At 36.5% G+C, this 18038-nt stretch overlaps 1 protein-coding gene across 2 annotated transcripts in view; it reads left to right on the top strand.

Moving 5' to 3' along the window:
• The first annotated feature begins 691 nt into the window (after window positions 1-691).
• The window catches only part of Gmnc (geminin coiled-coil domain containing), a 33343-nt gene continuing 15996 nt past the window's right edge, over window positions 692-18038 (top strand). For both annotated transcript variants that reach the window (XM_021209862.1, XM_021209860.1), the window contains exons 1-2: window positions 692-870; window positions 2298-2428. In XM_021209862.1, the coding sequence (XP_021065521.1) occupies window positions 2377-2428 (52 nt within the window). In that variant the 5' untranslated portion in view covers window positions 692-870; window positions 2298-2376. The remainder of the gene's footprint in view (window positions 871-2297; window positions 2429-18038) is intronic.

Below are 18038 nucleotides of genomic sequence, written 5' to 3'. Positions count from 1 at the left end.
CTTGACCTAACTTCTCATTTCTGTTCTCACCACTATGGCCAATTAATACAAGGCCTTTTAAGCAGCCAGTTGACTGGTCTGGTCGTGTGCCGGCTATCACCACAAGAGCTTAAGGGCCACAAATCTCTGTTATTACCAAGCTGTTGCTGCCAGAAGCACGCTGACTCCTGACAAAAAGAATAGATTAGGATCAGTCAAATCTCCCCCAGGCTTATCAGTGGGACTTTTAACCACACCTTCTACCTCAAAGTTTCCCCTTCTCCTGCTTCCAAACACCTACGCAGCAGCAAGCTAACAAGATGCCTGCCAAACCATATGTTCATAATTAGTTAACTTCTTTCCTGTCGCTAGAGGCACCACTCAGTCAGCAACAGCCGTCAAGGGTGTTGGGCATCCAATAAGACACAACCAAGCTGTACACCCCGCTCAGCCCAGCAGTAAAAGAGGCATACTTAATTCCAGCTGTGGCATTGTTAAGTGAATTAACTTTATCCTCAATTTAAAAAGCCAGCATGAAATCAAAGGGGACCTTAGAAGAGAAAAAATAAATAGAGAAAATGAAAAAAAAAAAAATGCTTGTAGGTTAACTCAAGAGTCCGGTGTGGTGAATGAAACTCAACTGGTTGGCCCATTCAGCCAATCATTGCAAGGCAGGTTTTTGGCATCAGTATTGCTCCTGGCACAAGTCTTCCTTTTATTTCCCAGTTCTGTGGTTAAGGTCTCTTGTTACAGACGGAAGGGACGGATGATATAATTGTTTATGAGCCAGGGAACACATTTAGAGGTAGTAGTAAGGTTTCCAGAGAGTAATGAGAAGTTAAATGTTAGAGACAGTGGTGCGCGATTCTGGCTAAGAAATCTCATCTCAAGGTAAGAGTGCTACAAATAAAATTACATGTATGTATTTGCAGGTCTGGGTTATCTCTCTGGGAAATAGTTGTCTCAAAATGTGTGGGGGAGAAATGAGAACTTTCTGGAATTGTTTTAGTTGTTATTGACTGCACACAAAAAAAGACCCTAATATTTTGAAAATGTATATATGGCTTTAAATATGCCTATTCAATATAAATGAAAAGTTGATGAATACTTTGAGCAAATGTACATTCACATATGCATGCTGTACCAAGCTTATCAATACAGCTTTTATTGAAAGAATAACACTAATAATCACAGCATCGAATATTGAATTTTGCTACCAGAATTTGGCAGCATTACTTTTTTTAAACCTAGTATGACTATGAGAAATACATTTCTCAACTTTAAAAATGGGTAGATTTCTTGTAATTTAAATGTTACAATATTTTATTTTGAGTTAATATTCTTGAATATATTATAGTAGTTAGAAAGAATAATCTTCGTTGATGACATATATAGGACCAGGAATGTGGATATAAACACACAAGAAAACAGAAGCAGTAGTTAAAATATAAAACTTAAGAATCTAGAAAATTAAATATAAATAGGAAACTGGCTATTTAAATAATGCTTATTTTAAGACTTGTGATTTTGTTGCTATTATTGTAAATCCTTTTATGAAGCAATCTGAGAATAGTCTACTGTCCCTTACAACTTAAACCTCAGCTTGCGATCCAGTTTCATTGTCGATTACATAATCTCTGCTATCATATTAAATAACCATTGAGGGTGGCAAGGGACTTGGGGCTTCTGAGTAAGACATAATGATATGTGGCTTAAAGTGAATTAAGAAACAACTGATATGGTGTATGACCAGGGAATTAAAAGACATAAGTCAATGGGAAATTGCAGAAACCACAGATCAGTACAAGTTACAGGCAATTTTCTTAATAACCCTTTAGGATAATATTAGACAAGCTGCACAAACCCTCTTCACTACCCCCTGTGGAGCAAACTGGTTAGCAAGCAGAGCCAAAGGTTTGTTTTTTTAAACACAATTTGCCATCATAAAAAAATATATTTTATGACTGTCACTAAGCAAGAAACAATTCTTTTTAAACTAAAAATAAAAGTATAAATTAATAAACTTACTTTTTCAGTTTAATCTTTCCTACATTCTTATTTGGATGTGTTTTAATAAAAGAAAATTTAATTGACCCAAACTATAATCTTGTTTCCATAGCAAGAGACTTATTTGCTAGGTCATAGTGGGAGGTCTTTACATTCACTTTCAGTGTGATTAATGTACAGTGAGATTTCACTTATTGTGAATATTATAACCAGAAACATAAAGAGGTGCAGATTGGACATGGAAAATTACATTGATTAGACACGGGGAACTGATTTTGAGAGCTCTTAAAATCTTCTAGCGTTTTTTGCAGTAAGAAAAAGTGACTCGCTGAAGAAGGCGTTCGGGTGAGCTCACAGATGAGCATGATGCTTGTTAAAAACTGAGCAGTGATGAGAATCACTGTCTGGGCAACGAGAGGCTATGGAAGATGCTGTGTTCCAGGTTAGTGATGGGCTCGTGGCCAACGTGGTGCCAGTAAGACCAGTTAGAAAGAGGCAGAGAGAAGAAATGCTAAGGACTGACTCAGAGGCTCTTTCTGGCAGAAGAGGGAGAGAGACGTTAATAATGCCAAACCAGCATGTGTTAATAAAATGTGAGTGTCAGAAAAAGCATGAACACGAGTATATTAGAAGCCAGTTGTTGGTACACAGAATATGCGGAGTTTGCTGTCTGTCTAATTAGAATGGATCAGTGAGAATGCACAGCGAAGCAGAAGGGTTGGCAGGACCAGATGCCTGATGCTCAAGTGCAGCAGCTCCTCCACTGGGAGCCATTGCTGCAAAGAGAGCGGTGCACTCAAGGCAGTGGGGTCTGGGTCCTAAAGTTTTGTGCCCTGTATGAGCAGACTGCAGAGCCGAGAGGTCAAGACTAAGATCTGGGATATTGGGAAAACGTTCTGAAAGCGGCTCTACAAGTCCATTCTGCACAGCCAGAAAAGGTAACAAACATTTTGTGAAGTTTAGAGAGCAAGCACGAAGGAAATGGCTAGAAGTCAGAGAGCATTGGTATCCTTCAAATCCTTCTCCAAACCATGGGTGGTAAGGATGGAGTGACATCACACAGACAAAGGCAACGTTTTCCTGATGTTGGAACTTTGCAGCTATCATTACAGGGAAGCTTGAGTAATGTGTCTTCCTTTCTAAGGCAATTCTTTTTTTTTTTTTTTTCAATACTTTATTTTTTTATTCACTTTACATCCCCATCACAGGTCCCCCCCCCACACACACTCTTCTCCTCCCAGTCCTACCTTTACAAACCCCTCCCCCCACTGCCCCCTCCCATTCTCCTCAGAGAAGGGGTCTGCCCCCTTGGGTACCATCCCACCCTGGGATATATGAGGCAATGCTCAATCAGATTTCACCTGAGTGTTGCACTAGCTTTGTCGCGCACACTCCATACATGAACTCTCTCTCTCTTTACCATTAATGTCAATGAAATAAGATCACTGAGGTTTTGTAAGTAGAATTAAACACTGATTAATGAAAACACATGAGCACAGTGCATCATTATTATTTTCAATTAGGTTTTCACATTTTTGTGCACGTTATGACCATGTGTGAGTGTGAGCACTGCATGTGTCTGTCCATGGAGGCCAAAGGAGAGTTTTAGGTCCCTTAAAACTGGAGCCGGGAGAATTTGTGAGGGACTTAGCAGGAGTGCTGGGCACTGAACATAGGTGCTCTGCAAGCACAAGGAGTGCTTTCAATAGCTGAGCCATCTCCCCAGCTCCATAAAGAACACTTTAAATATCAATATTTCTAAAATATTAAGAAGAAAATGTTCAAAGTTATATGCATTCATAAATTCAAAGTGCTTATACATTTTTATTGAAGGAACTGTAATTTCATAGTTATCTTAGTATCGCAGACAGTTTAACATTCTTTCTTCTCATTACCAGATAATTACATGAATGCCTATTGAATAGATTTATTAAAAAGTAATTAAAGACATTTTCTGATGAGCTCAGCATTTTTCAGTTCTTTATTACAATGACTCCTATTCTGTCACCAATCTTTTCTTTCTTGTCCTACTTTCAACATTTTTCTCCTAGCTTTGTAGATTAAATATTAAGGTCAATTTTCAGTTTTTGTCTTCCAGGGTCTTTTGAGGATTTTTGTTTGTTTGTCAGGAAGTGAAAATGATTTCATGTTAGGCAAATGCTCTACCACCAAGCAACAGCCCCAACTCTTCTCAGTATTTTTAAGTCTATAAAACACTTTTTAATATATTTATTCCTAACAAATTTTGATGAAAAGTCCATCTTTTTCTATAGTTCTTAATATTTTATAATTTCCATTGTAACTTTTATTTTTTTGTTGAATTTACTGTTTAGCCATTTAATCATGGAGTTTGAATGTGTTTTAATTCATAATATTGATTTCTAAATTTGTTAAAAATCCAGTAATTTACTATAGATTAAATATTAGCCTTTGAATCCAGTAAAGCTTTAAAGTAAAGACAAGATGTTATAGGACTTTATACCAATGATGAGGTGATGTGATCAATGATAGCATTCAAGAAAATAGAGTATTTGAAGAAAGTACAAATTGACCATTTGATCAAAATAACATTAACAAGGAAATCTAATGGTTGAACATCCTGTTGATAGCGTGTTATAGAAATCAAAATCTAAGCCCACTGAGTCCCCCATTAGAATTATGAACAATAATTCAAATTGGGATTTTGATATTTCAGGAAATAGTATAAATCATGCATTTCACACTGACATGATTGTGAGACTCAGGGGTGTGTTATTTATTTGCTTGCTTTCGTGTTTATCTTTTGCTGAAGATACATGTTTTGGGGGAGAGCACAGTAGCCACGCAGTCATTAGAGCCCACTCCAGTGACCTGAATCTGCTTCATTCTCTCTGCTCCAGCCAAGTTGCAATAGAAGGTTTATTGAAATATCGTATTATCTAGTTGAAAAAATTGTCTTGGAACGTTTCCTACAAGTCTGCCCACTCAAGATTCAGTAGACTTGAATCTCAGGTCTCCTTGATGGGTTTATGCCTACATTATGTTGTTTCCCGAAAAGCCCTATATTGAAGGTTATAAAAAAGACGCCCAAATCTCTCTCTCTCTCTCTCTCTCTCTCTCTCTCTCTCTCTCTCTCTCTCACACACACACACACACACACACACACACATACACACACACACACACACATACACATACACACACACCACATATACACAGATGTTGATTTTCATATATATTTATATGCATATATTTAACAGCTAGTAGAATCAAGAGTAAAATAAAATTATTGCTATTATTATTTACATATTATACATTTTAAAACTGAAATCTAGAGATATGGGTCAAAGGTTACATTGCATTCTATTGGATCATATCATTGTTCTAGCCTAAGATTTTTAAGGATTTCCATATTAATTTATATAGTGAGTGTGAAATTTATATATCTACCAATAATACTAGTGTTCCCTTCTTATTTCATCCTCTCCCCCCACCGCCCATCTCTCATCCTCTTCCCCTCAGAGAAGGAAGGGGAGGCCTCCCATGGATATCAACCTGCCCTGACATCTTCTGAGAAAAATCCTCCAACTCAAATCGATCCAAACACTCGTCTTGCCCATCCTGCGCAGCATTTTTACAGATTTTCCTTCGCAATAGAGATAACTGCCTTTGTCTGCCTTTATCACAACACTATTTGAAATACCAAGTTATGAACCAGCCAAGTTTCCACTAGTCAGTGGATTTCAGGTCATTGGTAGGATAAAATTCCAAGACCGAAAAACATACTAAATCTTATTCTCATATTTGCATATATTCTGAGTTTTATTTCCTAAAAATGCCTTTCATTCACAAATCTAAAGGTAGAAAATAGAATGCTCTAGATTCGACCAGTCTTTAGAGCGGATTGGTGTATTAGTTTCTCCCTTTGTGTGGTGTTTATTTGCTTGTTGTTTTTGAGTCAGGTCTCATGCAACCCAGGCTGGCATTAAACTTACTCTGAAGCCGAGGTTAGCATTGAACCCACAATGTCCTTGTCCTTGTTTCTCTAGTACAGGAATTACAAGTGTGTGCAGTCATGCCTAACTTTAAAGCAAGTTGACTGAGCGTCATATTGCAAGGTCCTACAAAATAAACATCCCTCTACAGTTTTTGCAACATTCACTTCATTTTTATGCACTTTAAAATGCAAAATGGAACTTCATCACTTTATCTAGAATGATTAATCCTGTTAATGGAGTTGTTCTTTGCTTCCCTTTTGGGAATTAGAACTGGCTTCAGCAAGCCCCCTCTAGTGTCTGAAGGATGCAACAGCTCACTGAAGATGACTGAGAGAGAGAGAGAGAAACACACACACACACACAAACCACTAATTAAGTTATATTAAGTTGTTTATTTTACAACCAGATGCTCTCTGTCCTCTCCTCCCAGTCCCTTCCTCTCACATCCCCTCCCCCACCACCTACCTCTCATCCTCTTCTCCTCAGAGAAGGAAGGGGAGGTCTCCCATGGGTATCAACCCGTCCTGACATCTGAGTTGGGATCTCACTCTTCTGAGGAAACTCCTCCAACACAAATCCATCCTAACCCTTGTCTTACGTTTGTCTGCCTCAACGTCATAAAACTTAGTTCCATACACATCTGTGTCTTATGGTTTTGCCTGATGGTCACTTCCCTTTCTTGTCTCTTTGTGCCAGTTTTTGACCTCCCTAGCTGTTCACACAGCTACATTTATCTATCAGTGGTTGCATTATCTTCTACTTCAGAGAGAAAATTAAACTTATCAAGTAAACTCTTCATATTTCTCCTAAAATATGTCACTCCAAACCTCTTTCCATACCTTGTCCTATAGCCTTACAGATAACATCCCCAACCCATTAGATTCCGATTTAAATATGAAATATCTCCTAGGACTCTTTTCTTAAAGCTTAGGCTAACTTGGTGGCAATATTTTAGAGAATTCTGGAAGCTTTAGGGTTTGGGTTCTACTTGGATGAAAGTAAGTCGGTGAAGTCAAGTCCTCTTGGGATTGTCTCTCTGGCTCCTTCCTGTCTTACTCTTATTTTTGTTTCTATCGTTGTGCTAAAGAGCACTTTCCTGACATAATATCCTTAGCCATGATGTTCTGTCCAAGCTCGGGGGACATATGACCATAAGCTGAATTCTCTGAAACTGTGTTAATAAATAGAGCTTTCCTCCATTACATGTTCAATCAGGTATTTGGGTCATAGAAATAAGAAAATACTAGAGCAATCTCCATAGTGACATGCTTCATTAATAATTCTTAACTTGATACATTGTGCCCACAATTATGAGACTCAGTTTTCACACACTGATTTTTTTGAAAACACAATACATAAATTTATTTTTGTTCCCAACCAAACCTCAGTAGGGTTTGTCAAAAATTGACTGTGAAATTAATAAATTTGAACCTGCCTGGAAAAGTTGTTAGAGTGTATATTGTTAACAATACAGTAATTGTGACATGTGATACTGTAGAGAATGCAAACAAGAAGAGAATGGAATAAAACATCCAAAAGACTTATTCAGAATATGATCACATAACTAATATGCATGGTGACATGTAGCAGTAGGCTACAGATTATTTTCAAGAAGTGTGCGGAACAATTTGAATCTGTTGATAAAGATGAATCTTAACCTCTGTTTTGGGCAACAGGAAGTTTATACACAGATACTAAAGATACGGGGATTGTTTCTCAGCAATATAGGAAAATTATTAAAAATCCACTTCCAAGAAAGGCAGTGGGCCAGAGCAGGGAGAAAGACAACAGCTCCACCCCACTACTATGTAATGCATAGAAATACTGTGTCTGCCTCATTTACGTCATAGCTTTTCTATACAAGCCCTACATGTCGTGAGTTAGTTTACATATGACTTCATGCATCATGTATCTTATTAGCATCTTAAATCTCAGTCTAGTTATGCATCTTAGTATCACAGTGATAGGTTCCTTGCAGACAATTTGGAGCATCAGTGCACTTTCCTCTTTGACAAATTTTGTTATATTTTTATTAGGATATACTAATTTTATATAAATATGTTATGTTGTAGTTCACTGTTATACTCACCCAATATTTCTGCTTAGCAACCAATGGCAGTGACAATGGCCTATAATGTTTTAGGGGCCTCTGAAGACCAGCATAGGAAGAAAGTCCAACTTATGAGATAAAACAATAAGAACTTCAGAGAGAGAGAGACAAAAAGAAAACACTCTGACTTTGAAGCAGCCCAACAAGTTAAATATAGGACAATAATTGATATGAAGAAAATATTCTCTGAACCACTTTAAAATTATATTGCCCAATATCAAAACATCCTAATGAGATTATAAAGGCAACACAGTATAAATGAAAATGTTGTCTTGCTTATTTCAAAATAATTAATAGTTTTAATAGTTTTAAAGTAAGATAGTTAAGTTTGACTTTTCATTAAATATTTAATTACTTTTCACATAATGTATTAAGGCCTGATAAATATGCATAACAATCTTTACATATAGTATTTCTTTTATTCTTCAAAACACGAAGCATATGGGAATAAAGGATTTTAGAGATAAAGAAATCAAGGCACAGAAGAACTTAGCATACATACTTGTTTCTAACAGGAGACGGCTCTGGTTTAAGACAAAGCTTTCTTCCAATTAATAATTCTCCCTCCATTCTGCCTCCTTCAACTTAATACACAGATGAAATTATGTGTCCTGTGGTGTATTCAGTATATATCAAAAATCTAGGTTATGAATAGAAAGGGGATAAATGTCATGTTGACTGCAAAGAACCCTTAGGTACTGTAACAAATAGGTACTGGACTTGAGGAAACTCTGAAGGAAAAGGAAGATGGAAAAAGAAGAACAAGAAAAAGAGGAAGAAGAGGAAGCAGAAGACAAAGAAGAAGACAAAGAATAAGTTGGCATTGCCCAGGAAGACCTAGAAAGGAGTGAGCAGAAATTATATAACCCGGGACCCAACCGAGTCAGTCTATCTGTGAAGTGAGAGATCATTGGACTACAAATCCTGAAAACTTGTTAAAGAAAGAGCTATAAACAGGACCTGAATAAGGACAACACAAACAGAAATGATACCACAGAAGGTGGTCATGTCACAGGACTCTAACTCTAGTCAAAAAACTACAGGCCACTAAGGAATTCTGGGAGGAGAAACAGTCTTCTCTAAGCAAGAGCTGCCCAATTAGTTATCCAATGCCAAGGGTTCTCTGTGAACTCAGATAATATACATGCAACACTGTAGAGACTAAGCAGATTGAATATCTATATAACAATAGTATGGAGGAAGTCAGAGGCCAGGAATTTGAGAAGAGGGGTAGAGGATAGGCTGAAGGGATGGTGAAATTGTGTAATCATATTTAAATTTAAAGAAAAATCATGAAAGAGAGAGATAAAGAGTGAGTGAACTCTGCTCAGAGGGTCTCTGTTACTAAGACAAAACCCACAGTGGTTTCACTAATGCCTCTTCTCTGTCATTAAATTATCTCTACATAAATCTCCCAGAGGGAAGGCCAAATCGAGGCACAAGAACATGGAGCCTTTGAACACTGAGCATCAAATCACCTGCCGTTAGTGGTCTTTCCTTCTGTTTATTTCCTCAAAAGTTGGTGTCTACATATCAGTCTATGATTTGTAGAACAAATTTTATCCAAACCAGTGTCTGTGTGCATATGTGCAAACTTCAGGCTTTATTTTGGTCTTGCATTTGTAGTCTATGTTAAATTCCATGAGTACACATACGTTTTGCTCATGTTACTTCATTCTTCAGTCTGTGACTAGGTCTTTAAGAACAAATGTACAGAGGAGGGAAGAGTATGTGAAAAGAGAAAGGGAATAGAAGAGGGAGGAAAATGAAAAAATAGAAATGCTGTAAATCAGCCAACATCCCATAGAGGGCAGTATGGTTCAAGTTGTCTTAGTAGGAGACCCTACTTTGCTATAAAGAATATAATGCACTCAGTATTCCTTAATTACCTGTAGATGTTTATGTAAGGTTACCCAGTACCAAAAGGTCAGCTATGAAAGCATACATACAATTACATTTTAGGACATATTTATGCAATTAGGAATAAGTGTGTGTGTGTGTGTGTGTGTGTGTGTTTGTGTGTGTGTGTGTGTGTGTAACACGGATTTGAAAAAAAAAAAAAGAAAAAGAAAGAAAGGCCATGAATTCAAAAGAGAGCAAGGAGAGTTACATGGAAGGGTTTTGAAGAAGAAAAAGAAGGGAGAAATTATGTATATTATAATCTCAAAAAAAAAGAATATTGTTGTCAAATATACAGAAGTATGAAATAAAATGGTGCTTACAGGGAAGTGGTAATGGACAAATGAAGTATAAAATATCAGAATGTCAGGGTCCAAATTCATCATGAATAAATAATCATTTTAAAATCTTTACAGATTTATAAAACTGCATGTGAAATTATGTTCCTAAGCTCAGGCAGCCATAGTGATGTTCTTAGCAGCTTGTGCTTGCTATCAAATCACATAGCTTTCCCTTCTTATCATCCCAAGACTGTGTGAGATATTTCTAACTTGAATTACTTGCATATTTTCAATAATTCTTTGATATGCTAATTTAATTATCTCATCTTTTCTTTATCTTACTTGCCTCCGAATTCAGCATTTTTTTAATTTATAGTCGATTTTTCTCTTTTACATATTATTTTTAATGGATAAATAAGATTCTTTCATAAGATTAAATGTTATTAATATATCTAGCTTAATTAATTTTTGATGAATTTTATTAGTGTTGTGATAAACATTTTAATTTAACTTACATTTTAATTCTGAATGATTATGATATGAATTGCAAATGGAAGAGGGGAATAAATATTTTTCAGTATGCGGGTATTTCTATCAACACACCAGTTTTCAAAAATGCCACACTAACTTACTCTGTGTGCTCTGGACATTTCTTGATATTCACTTTAATCTTAATTTGATTTGTCCTGTGAGTAATGGAATCTCATTTGATTCTATGACATGGGAAAGCATTGTTCAAAATAATAATCTACAAGTAAACTTTCTAAATTATCCCATTATGGGGATCCATCCCATATGCAGACACCAAACCCAGACACTATTGCAGATGCCAAGAAGAGCTTGCTGACAAGCCTGATATAGCTGTCTCTGCCAGAGCCTGACAAATATAGAGGTGGATGCTTGCAGCCAACCATTGGACTGAGCATGAGGTTCCCAATGGAGGAGTTAGAGAAAGGACTGAAGGACCTGAAGGAGTTTGCATCCCATAGGAAGAACAACAATATCAACTAACTAAACCTCCTAGAGCTCCCAGGAACTAAACCACCAACCAAGCAGTACAAATGGAGAGACCCATGGCTCCAGCTGCATATGTAGCAGAGGATGGCCTTGTCACACATCAATGGGAGGAGAGGCCCTTGAAGGTTCGATGCCCCAGTGTAGGGGAATACCAGGACAGGGAGACAGGAGTGGGTGACAGGTGGGTGAACACCTTATAGAAGCAGGGGGAGGGAGGATGGGATAGGGGGCTTCCAGAGAAGAAAACAGGAAAGGGGATAACATTTGAAATGTAAATAAATAAAATATCAAATGGGGGCAGGGGGAAACTGAGATGGAATCTGGAAAGCCCATAGTAGGATTACTAAATTATTTTATAGTTTTTTCTCTTGATGCCTCTCTTAGTATCTCTAAGTCATTATATAGTTTCAATTTCTAAAACTAAAGTTTTAAAGGAATTGAAAAAAGTATACAAAAACATACCAAATTTTGCCCAAATTGAATCTACCTGATTTCAACAAATGCTAGCTCCATTTCATATTATCTGCACAATTTGCACAAAAACTTTTTTCCTCTGTGATTAATTATTTTGCCCACCTTGTAAGGATGTAAAGATTGGATTAGATACTATGGATAATTCTAGACTATTAACTATAATCTACAGATAACATATACTATTGATTATTAATGATTGGCAAGCACATAAAATGTAAAAAAAAATTAATCCTATTTTAGAGAAATATCAGTAGATATATGTCTTAAGTTTGAACACTGAAAGTAAAATAAATAAATAACAGACAGTGAACAAGATGATGAACGCTAACTTATCAAAAAGGCAAAAGTACAATAGAAAGGAAAACATGATTCATAAATGTTTAAAATGAAGGAGGAAATGAGGGGAAAGAGGTGAATGATGGGAACGAGGATGGCTTATGGCAGTGGAGGTAATGCTGTTGACAGTTTACCTGTGAACATGTGATGTTACACATCAGTCAACATCCCAGAAGTGACACCACAGAGAGTCCACCTAAATCTGAACCACGGACTCGGTTCTCATAATCCAATGTTGTTTTGAAAATTTACCACATTTATTCCTAGTATGGCATGTTAGTTCGTGGGGGAGGTTGAGGGATGAAAATCTGATCATGAAATTCCATACTTCCTATTCAACTTTTCTTTAGTGCTAAAAGAACTAAAATAGTACTAATTTTCAAAGTGATGTATTTTTCTGTTGTACTGTACAAATCATCCATTGGTGTAAATTTGTCAACCATTTAATGTGATACATTTGTATTAGTTTTTAATATATGAATTGATACTGTGTTAACTATAGCTTAAAGTATTGACAATTTATAATTTTCTGTATTAAAGTACATATGTATACATAAATATATGATTGTAATAATCTCAAAAAGAATAATGACATTTATGCTTATGTTTTTGAATTATAAATAGTGTCTAACTACAAAGAAAATATAGGCAAATTGTTTTGATTTAAGGATATTGGAAAGAATTTAGTAAGCTGGTGAACTTATATAAAGTATAAACTCATACCTTAAGTACAATGCCAGACATTAAATTATAACATTGAGTGTATTATAATCTTCCAAAAAGATTCATGCCATTTAATTTGAAAAACATGTATGTGTGCAATTTATAAGAATCAGAATAAACCAAAAGCAGTGAACATCTAAAAGACAATAGGATGTAGAACTATGATAAAGGAGCCACAATACTAATGTTCACAGTTAGACTCTGGGTAGTGAGACCGATCGGAAAGATGAGGTAGGCTGATGTCCTTTGATAAATGTGCATTTGTGGAAAGACACCCAGTCACAGACCTCCATATAAAAAGCTTGAGTAGATGACGACAGAAAGGAGAACTGTTTGTTAGTACATGGGCAACTTGATAAACTACAAGGACAGTAAGAACTTTGCAAATTTTTCATTTTGTCCTTGAGCAAAATAAACATCTCATGAAGATGAGCCCAGTTATCACCATAGTACCCATTATGTATATTGCACATTATTATTTAATGTTTCTACTGTAAGTTTTGCTTACAAGTGAGGGACGACACAAAAGACAAATAAATCAGCAAAGCTTTGAAAAGCCATGCTTGATATGATGATACCCTCAAAATCCCAATCAAAGACAACAGAAAGAAAGTAAAATTGACAAGCATGAGAAAAAAGAATCAAATGGCAGAGACATGAATAGAATGTGTGTTGTGATGTGATTCCTATCATGGACTTTTAGCAAACCAATGGATGGTTTGGGAAAATTATATAACCACTCTGGTTGAAGTTTATCAGTAGAAAATATGAAAAAAAAGGTACACTGAAATATGTAGAGATAGATTTATAGGGTTTTCTATGAAACAACTGAAGAACGGGTGCTTCTGATACACTAAAGAGATGGAGAAATAGCTGACTATCAAAACCCTACAGTCAGAAATACTAGAGAGGCCCTTGATACAAGAAGGAGCCATTCCTAACTATATCAAATGGAAAAGTGAAGAGAAACTAGACAAATACTTGGGTGTAGACAAATCAAGGAGCAATTAGGGTTACAAATCAAAAATGCCTGATGCTTGATGTCACTTTTTCTAAGGTCAGAGCTTTAATATCCTAGCCCGCTGTTGCTGTTCTATTTCAGTTGTGACTGTGAAAGTGAAAGCATTTGGATAAAGAAACAAATTAACATTAATGTGGGAAAGAACCTCACTTCTTCCTGCTAGTGATGATTCTAGCTAACTGAAGGGAATCTTTAAAAATCAAGCACAATTATTTTGGAGTTTTCATTAAAAATAAAAGATGTACATTTAAGAAATCAGTAAATTTTGTTTGATTATTTGTTTATTGAGACAGTCTCATTATGTAGTATTGATGGCCTGGATTTTACTTAATAAACTGACCTAGATTTTTTTCTTTATTCTTTTTTTTCTTCAATTTTTATTATTTTATTTATTTACATTTGAGTTGTTGCCCCCACTCTTGGTCCCTGCTCCCACAATTCCTCATTCTATTCCTTCTTCCCCTTGCCTCCAAGAGGGTTCTCTCCCCCAACCCCAGCAGGCCTCCTCCTTCCCTGGGGCCTCAAGTCTCATGAGGATTAAGCATGCATCTTCTCCCACTAAAGCCAGACCAGGCAGTTCTCTGCTATATTTGTGCCAGAGGCCTAGGACTGGGACTGGCCCCTGCATGCTCCTGGTTGGTGGCTCAGTCTCTGGGAGCTCCTTGGGGTTTGGATAATTTGAGGCTGCTGGCCTTCCTATGGGGTCACTTTCCCTTTGGCTTTCAATCCTTCCTCCAATTCAACCATGGGGTCCCCAACTTCAGTCCAATGGTTGGGTGTTAGTATTTGCTTCTGTCTCAGCCAGCTGCTGGTAGGGCCTCTCAGGGGACAGCCATGCCAGGTTGTGCCTACCTCTGCCTGCTAAGAGCAGCGATTTAAATCTTTGCACTGTTTTGCTTTAAAATAACTCGCTCGGTCTCTCTCTCTCTCTCTCTCTCTCTCTCTCTCTCCCTCTCTCTCTCTCTCTCTCTCTCCTCTCTCCTTTCCCCTTCCTCCCTCTTTCCTTCCTTCCTACCTACCTTGTATTTGAAACAGACCTCAAACTCACTCCAGAGGTAAGGATGACTTTAAACTCCTAAACCTTTCATTGCATCCCCTGGGTATTGGGATGACAAGCCTGTATATTGTTTATAGAAACAAAGGCATAAGAGACATCTGAACATATCCTTTAAGATAGGAAGCAGTGAATGCATTATGTAATCTCTCTCCAATGTAACAGTTTAGAAATTTATTGGGTTATAACAAATCTGAAAGAGTGCATAAGAATTCTTTCAGTTTACTTTATTCTTGCAAGATATTATTGAAAAATATATATATATAAATGTTTATAAAACCCTCAATTTTGTAAAGTACTATTAAGATTGTCTTGTATTTTGTATGCACAATTACTATATACATATTTGCTTGTGGACATTAAATTATAGGGACATGGATAAATTACCTTGGCCACTTTGGGTCAGGGCACAAGGCTAGTTCTGAAATCAGGGGAAAGGTGTGCTAAGGGTTAACTATAGGCTGTAGGCTGAGATAAGAGGCTGTCACATAGAGCAACTACCCCAGGTGGCCTCTATATAACTTTGGATTCCTATTTCAACAGGTAAGTTGGATATTTTTGCATACTGGCAGCCGCTTATTTTCCTTTGTGCATATTTTTTGTCATAATTATGAAATTCCTTTATTTGTTTAGACATGTTAATTTATTATTTGTTTCCCCCCTCTAAGAATATGGTGCTTTCTATATTATTGATACTATATCAAATGAAACAGTATGAGAATCCAAATATAATTTAATTCAGAATATTTGATAAATGTTTGTCATGATGCTAAGAATTATCAAATAATGATATTAGAATCACATCTTAAAGCTCTAAATTGTTGTGAAATAGAGAATAAAATGCCCCCAGGCTTCAGATTTAAAATGGGTACCCACTAAACACTGCAGAACTAATGCAGTTTCTGTGCATTATTTCCCAGCATTGATGAACAACAAGGCTGTGCAGGAGCTTACATTAAACACAGTTAAGACATTGCTATAGCAACACATTTATGGTTATGAAAATATGTTTACATACATTTTAACATAATGAACACAGTGTTGTTTCCCAGGAGTAGCAATGCACACTACAGAAAGTCTAACTTACTGAGGCTATTCTTATTGTTCTAGCTTTGTAAATGTTATTAGGGGCAAGGGGGATGACTCTGTGTGAAATACATGTGCTGTGTGAGTGTGTGGACCAAGTCTGGATCCTTAATATTCTCAATAAAGCTGGTCAGTGGCCTCCTTGTAACCCTAGTGCAAGGCAGGCAGATAAGGAATGATTCAAGCAAGTTGGGTAGATAGACTGTCAAACACAGCAAGCTCAGGTACAGCAAGAGACTGCTTTAATACAGGAGAATGAGAAGTGAAACTACCCAGTGTCAAACTTGTGCAAATACACCATGCACACAAAATACAAAATGATGATGTGTGGTCATTATATTGATATGTGAGCAAAGTATAAACTAGTTGTGATCAAGATTTTTTATTGCTTGGTTTCTTTTGCCTTTCCATCTGGAAGAGGAGGAATGGTTCTAGAAACTTATTCTATATACCCAAATGTACGTAAACATTTTTTTTTTCTCCTAGCGATTTGATTTCCGAGGAAACGCTCAATTGCTTCTTTGCATACACTAGTAGTGCTCTCAACACTTGCGGAAACACCACCTATATCACAGATATCCAATATAGATGCAGAAATATAAGTTGCCTTTATTATCTTTTAAGTAGTTGTGGTTTCAGTTCAAGAGAAAAGGATGTTGTGAATTAACAGGTGTAAAATGTCTATGTATAGGCTGAGTGGGCTTCTTGGTATGCATGTCTGAAGAAAGTAAATACCTTATCCAGAGTAATATGGAGCCAACAAGACACACCTAAGGAACAGGCTTCTCTCTAAGTTCTCCCCAGGAGTAGAGATTCATTGGTACACAAACACTGATGTTAGCAAAGGGAAAAATATTGCTTTCATTTTTCCAGAATCATGAATCAAACATGTCTAGACTGATTATTGTCTTTTACTGAGAATTTGGTAGTTCAGAGTAAGGGCTCATGTCTAACATCTGAATGTTTTCATTTATCTCCAAGGATTTTGAGGCTTGGTCTTTACTGAGTGCTCAAGATGCATGGATAGGAATAAATAAACACAGTATGTAAACATATGTACACCTAGATGTATATTCATGAATACTAGAGAATTCAAAGAATGAAAGTTTTCACATAATACAATATTTTATGAAGGAACAAAAACATTTTACCTGCTAAAAAAATGTTCTCTCTCTCAGTTTGTTTTTACAAGACAGGATTTCTCCCTGTAAACCTATCTGTTCTTAAGTCTCTTTGTAGATCAGGCTGGCCTTGAACTCATAGAGATCCACCTTCCTATACCTCCCCAGTGCTGAGATCAAAGATGTGCAGCACCACCCTATCACCTTATTCTTGTTGCTCTCTTACCCAGAGAAGAAGCCACTGAAATGAATATGTCTGTCAAAAGTACAACTGAGGGGGATAAACATACACACATACACAAATACAAGCACACACACACACACACACACACACACACACACACACGTGCGCACGCATGTGCAAACAAAGCAAGAGAGAAGAAAGGAGAAATGGATGAAGGGAAGAAGGAGGGAAGGAAAGAGGGAGACTGAGATTCTGCACTGTTCTTATTTGCCATTGCAGTGCCCCCCATTCAAAGTCACAGAGAGTTTGGATTTGTCCTTAGCTGATGGTGGGAGTTTTGGGATTCTCACTAAAGTGTTTTCCAGAGTGGAATAATGTTACTTTCATGGCAGTAAACACTAGGCATATTCTCTTAGACTATTTTAAAGTATGTATATGCTTCCATTAGTACAAATGGGCATTATGCTTTTATTTTCTAAAACAAGGAAATATAGAAAATAAAATTTGAATGGAAATTGAAATTTGACTGCCTTAAATTTCTTTGATGTGATTGTAACTAAATTGAATTAATGTGTTACTAATAAATATTAAGATTCTTTTCAGCTTTTGTGTACATTTTATGATATAATTAACATTTTTTTTAGTTTCTCAGGTAAGTCTGGAATGGAATGAGTCCAGTTATGTTGATAGAAATAAATGTTCTGATTTCTATATTTTCAATAAATTTAAATGCTACAGTCACAGCCAATTCACCTTCCAAGCTGTCAAT

This window comes from Mus pahari, chromosome 12 (assembly GCF_900095145.1).
Source record: "Mus pahari chromosome 12, PAHARI_EIJ_v1.1, whole genome shotgun sequence".
In the NCBI taxonomy this organism is placed as follows: Eukaryota; Metazoa; Chordata; class Mammalia; order Rodentia; family Muridae; genus Mus; species Mus pahari.
Note: the sequence above shows the minus strand (reverse complement) of the source record. Positions and strands in the feature narration are given on the sequence as shown.